The sequence below is a fragment of the Setaria italica genome, chromosome IV (assembly GCF_000263155.2).
Source record: "Setaria italica strain Yugu1 chromosome IV, Setaria_italica_v2.0, whole genome shotgun sequence".
In the NCBI taxonomy this organism is placed as follows: domain Eukaryota; kingdom Viridiplantae; phylum Streptophyta; class Magnoliopsida; order Poales; family Poaceae; genus Setaria; species Setaria italica.
The window spans coordinates 26,593,171-26,604,483 of NC_028453.1; the positions used below are offsets into that span (position 1 = coordinate 26,593,171).

At 44.3% G+C, this 11,313-nt stretch overlaps 2 protein-coding genes across 2 annotated transcripts; both read left to right on the forward strand.

Moving 5' to 3' along the window:
• The first annotated feature begins 104 nt into the window (after window positions 1-104).
• On the forward strand, window positions 105-6,079 carry LOC101759725 (cyclic nucleotide-gated ion channel 1). Its single transcript, XM_022825832.1, is given in 9 exon segments — window positions 105-860; window positions 1,353-1,612; window positions 1,704-1,965; window positions 2,266-2,335; window positions 2,445-2,595; window positions 2,708-2,905; window positions 4,473-4,697; window positions 5,190-5,671; window positions 5,673-6,079. Coding segments are annotated over 8 exon segments (1,734 nt in total). The 5' UTR covers window positions 105-860; window positions 1,353-1,453; the 3' UTR covers window positions 5,860-6,079.
• A 1,862-nt stretch (window positions 6,080-7,941) lies between these two features.
• Window positions 7,942-8,884, forward strand: LOC111257080. Its single transcript, XM_022826110.1, has 2 exons — window positions 7,942-7,945; window positions 8,298-8,884. The coding sequence occupies exons 1-2, from the start codon at window positions 7,942-7,944 to the stop codon at window positions 8,882-8,884; spliced, it is 591 nt and encodes a 196-aa protein (XP_022681845.1).
• The last annotated feature ends 2,429 nt before the right edge of the window (window positions 8,885-11,313 follow it).

Here is an 11,313-nt window from a genome sequence, read left to right on the forward strand (position 1 = left end):
GCTTTGGACTTGAGGGTCAGACGGTCAGTCCCTGTTGCAAGAGAACATGGCATGAACAAGAACAACTCGTGTTTGTTTTGCATAGTACTGCGTGGATGGTGTCTGATGAGCTGTGCTGGTTTCCTTCTGTCGAGCTGGGTCCCATGCTCATCCAGAAAGTCAGAAACGATGGAAAGAATTTCTTTTCATGAAATTGGGTGCCATGGTTACTCCTGGTGACTGGTGTAGTAGTGTGGTTCCGAAGGTTGCCGTGTACCCCGCTGGGTTGGCTCAGGTCAACCCACGACCATTCTTCGTAGTGCTCCTATCACCGGCCCGTTGATTGCCTGCCCCACTCGGCCTCTCCCCTCCCCGTGCCTTCCCGCCGCGAAGCCGCCGCCGTTCGCCCTCCAGCCCACCTCCTCCGTGCCGGCGCTTCCTACTGCCGTCCGCAGCCGTCGTCCGCCCTCCAGCCGCATCGCCGAGCTCCTCCGCGGGCGGCTGGCTTCCTTCGCGCCGCCCGGACCTCCCCCGCGCGGCGGCCTCCGCTCCAGCGCCGGCCCGGCTCCGCGCCGAGTTACTCCACCCCGATTGATTCCCCGCCGAGCTCCTCCGCGCCGCGCCGAGCGCATCCCCGTCGAGCTCCTCCGGCGACGACCTCCTCCACCTCCGCGCCGACCCAGGCGGCGGGGAGGTGGAGCAGCGGTGAACAAGCGGCGGCGGGCCTGAGAGAGGGAGAGGAGAGAGAGGTAGGCGCGGCGTGGGTCCATGCGAGTCGCCGAGTCAACGGCGCACGCGATTGGAGTGCTGCCTGCGTCCACTGGTGAAAACGAGTTACGAGCCGTTGGATTCGTTTTTGACGTCGGATACATAGGCGAAAGGTACTGAGTCCTGCTCTGAAGTCTGTACTCTATTCAGGTCCAAAACCAAAAGTTAGCTGGCTCGCATAGTATTGGCCTATTTCTTCAATACCTTTCTCCGCTTTTTTTTCGATATCAAAGTATAAAACTACCCAGTGCACACAAACACATATTTCAAATTCAAACCAAAATTTAGTGCTAAGCATCTAATAAAGAGGAGTAGCAGCAGAAGAGTACTGCACCTCAAAATTTGCCCTTAGGTATTCATTTAATTATCCAGATGATGGATTCATTCTTTCAGCGATATAGGAGTCAAAAGATAGGTAACACAAGACATGAAACGTAGCCTGTATACTCTTCTTTTAAATGAAGTAATTAAGTTTATATCAGGGTGAATGCAATAAACATAAATTTGTCTTTGTGATCAGTTCGTGTATGTTAACACCATATATATTTCATCTTCATTTATACAGCTTTCTTGGTTTTGTGAAATTATTCATATCGAATTTTCAGCAACATGACTCACTGAAGGAAGCCTGCACGCTGGCGAAGACAAATAGATGTTTGCAGTCATGTGAAAGTGCTTTTGCAGTCAGGATTTTGTTTAAAAGAAAATGGACTCTGAGTCTAGCAGATATGAAAAGCTGGAGAGCATGTTACACAATGGAAGTTCAGAACCATGCAATCTACCATTAGAATATTTGAGAAACATCACAAACAACTTTTCTGATGAGCGACTACTTGGTGAAGGTGGTTTTGGCAAGGTATATAAGGTACGACTAAATCAGACCCATCGGTCCTTCGAATATGAGTTGCCAGTCTATGCAGAAACACATGCCCGTATTAATAAGAGAGTTTAAACAGGGAGTACTACAAAATGGGGAAACAATTGCTGAAAAGAAACTTAATTCGTCAATACCAGGAGTTACGGATAGGCAATTTGAGAATGAGGCCTATCATCTTATGAGGCTCAGACATCCAAATGTAGTGCTACTTACAGCCTGCTGTTCTGAAACAGAGAATACATATGTAGAGTATAATGGGAAATACATCTGTGCTGAGAAGTCAGAAAGGTTGCTTTGCTTAGAGTACATGCCTAAAGGAAGCCTTCGTGGGTACCTTTCAGGTATAACAATTCAATATGGGCATATCGTGTTATTTTTCATTATTTGATATTGTAGTTTATGTGGTTAGAGCATGCCCATTTTTTAAAAAAGAAATCAGATAGCACTTTCAGAATCCTTTCTTACAAATGCAGATGAATTTTCCGGACTTAGTTGGGACACACGCTACAAAATAATCGAGGGTATTTGTTATGGTTTACATTATCTCCATGAGGAATGGCAACTTAATGCACCTATCGTTCACATGGATCTGAAACCTGCAAACATATTGCTAGATAACAATATGGTGCCCAAAATTGCAGACTTTGGCTTGTCCAGACTCTTCAGTGAGGAGAAAACTTGGACTTGCACGACAAGTCGTGATGGAACATTGTATGTCAAATGGCTCTTTGATACCGTATTCTTTCCGTTATCGCTGAAATGAATTTTCTTTACAGTTTTCACAAGGCTTCAAAGTTGACTCACTCATGTTGCAATGCAGGGGTTACATGGCGCCAGAATACATAAACAGAGGTCTAATCACAACAAAGTCCGACATATTCAGTTTTGGTGTAATAATCATAGAGATAGTGACAGGACACAGGGACTACCCAGATGAGACTGAAATATCTTCCCAGGAATTTATTGAGCTTGTAAGAAAATTATGTTTCAACTTTCATGGTGGAGGTTCTATATAGAGAGATGATGTACATTTTTCCTTTGCATAGAAACATTCTAGATCCATGACCTGAATTTTTTTTGCAGATAATTAATAATTGGAGAAATAGTCTGGAAAAATCACAGTGCTATACATCATTTGAGAATGATTGCCAAAAAATAAGAAGATGCATTCAGATCGGTCTTCTCTGTGTGAAACTTGACCGGTCGAAAAGGCCTACAACAAGCCAAATTATCAAAATGCTTCATGAACCGGAAGGTGCAGCAAGCGCCAAGAGAAAAGAGGTAAGCCACTAACTACTAGGTGTGATCACTGTCATTCCATACAGGGATGAATGCACCCCTGATTGCACTATAGTTGTGATGGAATGAAGCGACTACATTCACTCATGAGTGAGAAAATTGCTCTGGAGATATAGCGGAATTAATTCAGATCTTAAAGCAGACACATGGTACCAAGCTCTCTACTCCGAATTGGCATGTACGCCTCTTGAATAGGAGAAATACTTTGGAAAGCAGCAAAATACACATTTCTAGAAACAGCTTGCACATATTGCCTTGTTAAACACTTCATGTGAGAAAGTTTCATAAAAAACTCAAAAATGGAAATGGCGTAAACACTTATCGGTCTTCCTGATATTCATTCTTGATGATTAGTTATTAATCTTCGTGATATGTCATGAAGACAATGTCTGAATTTGAGGCTTTTGCTTTGAGGGCTGAAGACCTGAGGTTTGTGGCCACCCAGTTCCGAGGACTCCACAGCAAGCAGCTCCATCACACTTTCAGGTTCTACTTGCAGCAGTTTCATCCAAGCAGCCTTGCACCGCTACTGCAGGAATAAGATTGAAGATTAAGGAGAAGAGGTTGATGTTTGTGATTGCGAATGACCTCTCTCAGCTTCATGGCAGCCCTGTACGCTTCACGTTTCGCTGGAAACAGGATACAGATCTTATCTGTCATACCCCAGCCCAATATCTCTTAGTAGCTGAAGTTGTATGTGGCCCAATTGTGGTTGTAGCTGGTGGGTTTGGTACCACCTTGGAAGTTTAGGGGGGTGAGGGCCAGCTTATAATCATTGCCGTTCCAAACATAGCACCTCCGGGTTAACCCTTTTACACGAAGCGAGGACGAAAGTGTAAGAGAGGTGCTATGCGTATGCGGGCCCGTTCCACGTGAGGAGCTGGGCCGGAAGCAGATTTTGGAGCGGGGTGTTACATTATCTAACTAGAAATCGGGACTTCTATTGATATGGAAGTCAACTTATTTATCTCATTTTAAGAGACAGAGAAATCAATTGGACAACAATACTAACTGTTCATAAATTTCCATCATTGAAGCTCACCATCAATAAAACCTGCATCAAATCAGAAATATTATTTATGGTTTCCTTTTTTTCTTTTTGAAATTGATTGTGTCACATGTTATGACTCTGATAGCTACATGATCTATTGGAGAAAACTTGAATACATATATCCCAGGACCAAAAAAAAAATCATTGGTTCAATTAGACAACTGAAAGACTATTAGAAAACTGAACCCTTCATACTGCACCACTGTTATTGGTGCAGGATTTACTCATAATCGAATTTGTATTTTGAGTGCAAATTCAATTAGTCTTTGGATACTAATCACTCTCACCAACAGAATCTTTCTGAGACTAACTCACTAACAACAGAAATAGTGTTTATAGAAAAATATTTCCATATTAAGTATGGCAAGAAGCTAAATTCCTGGATTGTACAATATAGAGTTTGAAAGAAGAATCCTTACTTCAGAGTCTTAATTCACAATTAATATGTTTTTTCTGATCTTTGACAATGCTCTAACTATTCCCTCCCCATATTTGCAGTCAGCCTCTCTGAGAATAGAAGAAATGAGAGTGAAAAGGCATGATACAGATCAGTGGATGTCATATTGACATCTTCCTGAGAACCTCAAGGAAAGAATACGGTGTTATGAACAATACAGATGGCAAGAAACAAGCGGTGTTGATGAAGAGCAACTCCTTGTGAATCTCCCCAAAGATCTTAGGAGGGATATAAAACTACATCTTTGTTTATCACTTCTCATGAGGGTATGTTCTTACATGGTTTTGTTTTCCCAGAGTAACCTGCTGACCATCACCTATCAGTAAATCATTTATCTTGAGGCTGAGCCAGTTTTGTAAGACTCCATAATCTTCCTTAGATTTGTAAATTTGCCCCTTTTGCTAGTGCTGATGTTTCCTGGCAAAGGGCCAATCAGATACAGTGCCATGATCAATCTGTTGTTCCGTCCTACTGTTTCCAGGCAAAGGACCAACCTGATATGTTGCCATAATCTAACTTTTGTTCCTTTCTTTGTAATCTGAATACTCAGTAATGTGGACTTTGCACAAACTGGTAAAGTCAACAAGCACCATATCACATCATGGTCCTAGCAAGACTCCATTTGGGCACTAATTTCTATATAGGGGGCCTTGAATTTACCCCAGCACAAACTTCTTATTTGTATCTCGATGCAAGGATTGATCTTCCATCCTATGGTCATCCTGAATGTTTTACCTTGCTGTGTTCATTGTTTCCAGGTTCCAATGTTTGAAAATATGGACGATCAGCTCTTGAATGGCATGTCTGATCGCCTAAAGCCCATTCTATACACAGAAGGCAGCTGCATCATTTGTGAAGGGGATCCAGTAACCGAAATGCTCTTCATCATGCGAGGAAATCTAATGAGCATGACAACAAATGGTGGAAGGACTGGCTTCTTCAACTCCGACATTCTGAAAGGTGGAGATTTCTGCAGCGAGGAGCTCCTAACATGGGCTCTTGACCCCACATCAACATCAAGCCTCCCCAACTCAACAAGGATGATGAAGACAATTTCCAAAGTCGAAGCTTTTGCTTTGAGGGTTGATGATTTGAGGTTTGTGGCCACCCAGTTCCGACGACTCCACAGCAAGCAGCTCCAGCACCAGGAGCAGTGGAGAACCTGGGCCGCCTGTTTCATCCAAGCAGCCTGGCACCGGTACTGCAGGAAGAAGACTGAATATTCCTTGTACGAGAAGGAGGAGGTTGTCGTTCGCGATTGTGATTGAAGGCTCCACCTCTCTCAGCTTCATGGCAGCACTGTATGCTTCACGTTTCGCTAGAAACATGGTACGGATCTTGAGGAGAAAAGCCACGCGCAAGGCCCGGCTGCCTGCGAGACTGCTGTGGAAGCCTGCAGAGACCAACTTCTCTGCGGAAGAGCAGTAACGTTCGCTATCCGTACTTTGCGGAACATCATTAACCCCCTCTTAAAGATCAACATGCTAATCCTATGGACTTAGCGAGCGTCAGTCCCTGTTCAAGAGAACAGGGCATGAAAAACTGCGTGGCTGCTGTCTAAGGGGCTAAACTCATGTCACATCGGATGTTTGATACTAATTAGGAGTATTAAATATTGTCTAATTATAAAACTAATTGCACAGATGCAGTCCAATTCGCGAGACGAATCTATTAAGCCTAATTAGTTCATGATTTGTCAATGTGCTGCTACAGTAAACATGTGCTAATTATGGATTAATTAGGCTCAATAGATTCATCTCGCGAATTAGTATAGGGTTCTGCAGTTAGTTTTATAATTAGCTCATGTTTAATTTTCCTAATTAGCGTTCGCTAATCCTAAAGTTTAAATTTAGTAACTTATATCAAACACCGAGCTGCCGGGTGCCGTGCTCATTTAGAGATCGATGCAAAGAATTTCCTTTTACTAAACTGGAGGATTTCCCGTAAGATTGCCGGTGGCACCCTATATATTCCTTATGGCTTGTGGGTCAAAACTCAAAATATCGGTTTTGCGTGGCGCCCAGTGGTCTGTCTCGTGATGGACGCGCACGATCAACGTGTGCTTGCCGCTTGACGATGCAGTCGTGATTCGGTGGGTCGGGGAAAAAAAAAGGAACATGTTCTCTGCGCATCTCCATTCACATATGCCACCGTCATTGAACGTGACTTGTTCTGTTCCTCTGCCCTCTTGTGAAATTCTGGATGGACAGCTCCACTGCCGTTTTGTCCTCCAGTTGAGACCAGAGTCTATGGCCACGGTTTGCACATCCGTCAGGGTCAGGCAACATGCCATTTTTCCCTGTTTTGTTTCTGGAGTGGGAACGTGTCAGGGTGTCAGACATCCGACTCTCTCTCTCTCCCTTTCTCGGATGTCTCTCTGTTTAGATCTAGGACACTGTTGTATCCTAAAGATCAAGACGTTAACCCACTAGTTGTGCACCTAGTGATCCTACAATGCTATCAATGGTATTAGAGCGGTTCTAGTGTGTAGATCTAGTCGCGGTCAGTAAGAAATTAGAAGGAGATGAATCGAATCAGAGAAGAAAGTCAAACCCTAACCCAAGGGGAAGAAAGAAGAGAAGGCGAAAAGTTGAGAAATCCTCACCCTAAACCGGATCTGCTCCGGGAAGAAAGAATGATGAAAGGGGATTAGGGGAAATTACCGGATCCGTCCAGGAAGAAGGTGCTGGGGAGCCACGCGCGCCGCGTCAGACATCGGGCCGCTGCGCTGCCGCCTCAGCTGCTCCACTCGGCGCCGCTGCAGCGCATGCGGGCGGCAAGGGCACCGCCCTGGGCCGCTCGACGCCGGCGCGGTCACCCTAGGGCGAGCGCGCGCCAGCAAGGGGACCGGCGGCGGCACCGCCACCTCTCTCTCAGGGCCCGCCGAAGGAAAGCAACGGGCCGGGGATGCACCGCCGGCCTCTCGCTCGGCTCCGTCGCTCGTCACTCCGCTCACCCGCGCCGTCACTCTCACTCGGCTCACGCACGGTTGCGGGCAGAGGAAGGGACTGAATGGCGCTAGGGTTACGGGGAAGACGGCCGCGTGATGTTTTGATCCAGCGAAACAGTCGAAGAGCCATCGATCTTCATCTGACAGCGCAGATCAGCCGGGCTGACTTTTGGCCCAGGCGGGTGCGAACTTTGCTGGCCCAGGCCCAGGTTGTGGCCTAGGAGAGCCATGCAAGCGAGCACAAGTAGCAGGCCGGGCCGTTTTATTGTTCGAGCTGGGAGCACAATAAAGAATAGGCTCGATTTTTGGTCTGCCAAGCAAAACTAGCTCTTGCGGCATTTTGGGTCGGGCCGTTTCTTTGCGCGGGCCGCCAGAACAGCTGCAGACAGGGGCGGGGAAGCCTGGGCCGCGACGCTCACGCATGCTGGGCTGTTTCCTCACTCGGGCCGAAGGAACAATATAGATTGAGCCTCTGTCTTTTTCTTTTTCCAATGATTTATGTAATTTTCTGGAAATTGAATTAGTGGCTCAAATAAAATTAGTTTTAAGGAGTTTTTCCTATGGGTAAAATTCACAAATTAAGTTTAAGATTCCACTGTATTAAGTGTAAGTTAAGTTAAATTTTTGGCATTATTTTGCCAATTTATGCATTAAGTTGAAGTTTTTAGTCTATTTCTCTAATTAAATTGGAACCAACGGAAAAATTTAATTAGAAAATAAGTAATTTTTCTGAGTATAATAATTTTATCTACTGACCAACATTGTTGATGAAATTGTTGTACTACTAAGTTCTGTTTTTATTATTATTGATTCTATTTCTGCCCAACGGTGATGTAGAATCAATATTGAGAAGTTTTATGTTTTAATTTAGCCAACATTGAATTAACTCAATTTTTTTTCCGAATTCTACTTCCAGGCAATCCTTTGAGCTACATCTCATCCATAGAGCCCCTCAATGGAGGGAATTACGGCTCGTGGCGAGAGAAGATTGAGATAGCGCTTGCGTTGTCGGATATTGATCTAGCACTGACTGATCCTTGTCCCATAGCTCCGGAGGACCCCGTGAGGGCTGAGAATGAGAGCGAAGATGATTTCAATGCACGGGTGCGTGATCATGCACTAATTAGAATGCAGTACGACCTTGATCGTGCGAAGTGGGACCAGTCGAACAGAAAGTGCATGATGGTGATTAAGAGCTCCATTTTGGAGGAAATAAGGGGAGCAATCCCAGAGTATTCCACTGCCGGGGAGTATCTAAGAAAGGTGGAGAGTCAACTTACTGTCTCTTCACATGCAAGCACTCTTATTAAGGGGCTTGTTACTATGAAGTATACTGGTGGTGGAATAAGGGAGCACATACTGAGAATGAGCAATATGGCTTCCAAGCTCAAGCCTATGTACTTGGAGCTCAAAGATGAGTTTGTAGTCCATTTGATCTTTGCCTCCCTACCCAAGGAGTTTGAGGCTTTTGTTGTTAATTACAACTCACAGTTAGAAAAATGAGGCATTAAGAAGATGATTGTCATGTGTGTGCAAGAAGAGGAAATACTTAAGGGCTCACATGGTGATTCTATCAATAACCTGAGCCAAAATAAGAAGAGGAATTATCAGAACAATAATTCTAAGCCACAAGGGAAACCTCAGTGGAACAATACCTCTTCTTCTAAGACACATGGAAAGGCTCCACTCAATGATCACCATCAAAGATCAAACCATGAAGAGGTAGTGGACAAGGACACTTGCAAATGGTGCGAGAAGAAGGGACACTACCAGAAGGATTGTAGAATTACTAAAGTTTCTGTGTAACAGAGGTGAGAACCTTATTACATTCATAGATGAGACCTTGTATTTAAGTTATGTAAAATCTACTTGGTGGATTGATTCAGGTGCAATTGTACATGTTGCAAATTCATTACAAGGCTTCCATACAAGGAGGATCTTGCAAAGAGGAGAAAGAAGTATTAAAGTAGCAAATGGCGTCCAAGCTGAAGTCGAAGCCATTGGAGAACTCCCATTAGAATTAGAAAATGGTTTTGTACTTCATCTGAGAGATGTTCTCTATGTACCCTCTTTGCGTAGAAATTTAATAAGTGTATCGCGCTTAGATGATGATGGTTTTGCTTGTCATTTCGGTGACGAACAATGTAAAATCAAGTTTAATAATAAGATTGTTAGTCGTGCCTTCAGACAAAATGAGCTTTATTTATTATCACTTTGTGAGAATGTGAATGTTGTAAGCGCTGAGAATGTGAATGTCTCCTCGTCTATGAATGTAAGAAATAAGCGGAAAAGAATTGATGATGTATCTTCAAAATTATGGCACTGTCGTTTAGGCCATATTTTGAGGGGGAGAATTGAACGGTTAATTAAGGAATCAATTCATCCACCTTTAGAATTTTCATATTTAGATCAATGCATCAATTGCATTAAGGGAAAGTTTTTTAAAAAAATTAAGAAAGACGCCAAACGAAGCACATGAATTTTATAAATAATTCACACAAATATCTGTGGTCTGTTTCCAGTGACATCTGTGGATGGTTATGATTCTTTTATAACATTCATAGATGATTATTCACGTTATGGTTATATTTATCCAATTAAGGAATGTTCAGAAGAGTTGGATAAATTCAAGATATTTAAGGCTGAAGTATAAAATCAGCATAGTTTAAAGATTAAGATAGTAAGATATGGCCATGGGGGGGGGGAGTACTACGGTCAACATACCCCATATGGCCAAGTTCCTAGACCTTTTGCAAGGTTTCTAAAGGAAAATGGCATAGTTGCCCAGTACTCTACACTGGGCGAGCCTCAGCAGAATGGAGTAGCTGAAAGACGTAACCGTACCTTAATGGATATGGTGAGAAGTATGATAAGTTAGTCCACTTTACCGATTAGTTTGTCGATGGAGGCGTTAAAAACCGCCATTCACATTCTTAATCGAGGTCCCAGTAAGTCGGTGTCTAAAACACCGTATGAGTTGTGGGCTGGACGAGAGTCCTCACTTAATTATTTGCGTGTGTGGGGCTGTCCAGCTGAGGCTAAAGTCTTTAACCCAAATATTAGGAAATTAGATCCTAAGACAGTCAGTTGCCATTTCATTGGCTACCTAGATAAGTCAAAAGATTATCGTTTCTACTGTCCTGACAGACATACTAAGTTTGTAGAAACGAGACACGCTGTTGAGAGACCAAGTTGATATGTGCATTGGTCTATTTGTGATGAGTGATTGACTAGATGATTTGAGGATTTACCGGTTGAGTCCATATTTCATATGTGTATGATTATGCTAACGACTAACTGAATGTGTTGTGTTGTGTGCGTTGTGTTGTGGTGTTCGTGTAAACTATATATTGTGTGTTGTGTGTCTCTTGGCTTGTGATGTGCAGGTGTAGGATGCGACATGGTGGTCGACAGCATGAGGTGAAGGTCAAGAGAAAGGTTCATGCCGATGTACTAGGGCTGTGAAGGGTGGACACGAGTAGGCTTGGACCGAGGGACCCGAGGAGTCCGGATGGAGTCATAGGCGATCCACATGGTGCACGGAAGAGCAAGAGTACATGGACGGTTATGGAGACGGTGTCGGTCGAGTCAAGTAAGACGGAGGCAAGTCGAGTAGGTGGCCCGGAAGCCAGGAGCAAAATACTTGGAGGCGTCGAAGACTTGGCGGATGCTGGACACGCGTCGACATCGGTGAGTCACACCTTGCGCAGCGTGCAAGAGGGTTTGACTGGTTTGGCCTCAAAACTGGGGGTGAGTCACGTCGGGTGCGGTGTGCAAGAGGGTTGACCGATTTGGCCTAAAAACCGGGAGTGAGTCATGCCAGGAGGGTGTGTAGAGGGTTTGGGTGGTTTGGGCCACAAAACCAAGGCGCAGGTAGGTTTGCCGGTTTGGGCCTCAAGATCGGGGGTGAGCCCGGTGCGGCCGAAGCTTCA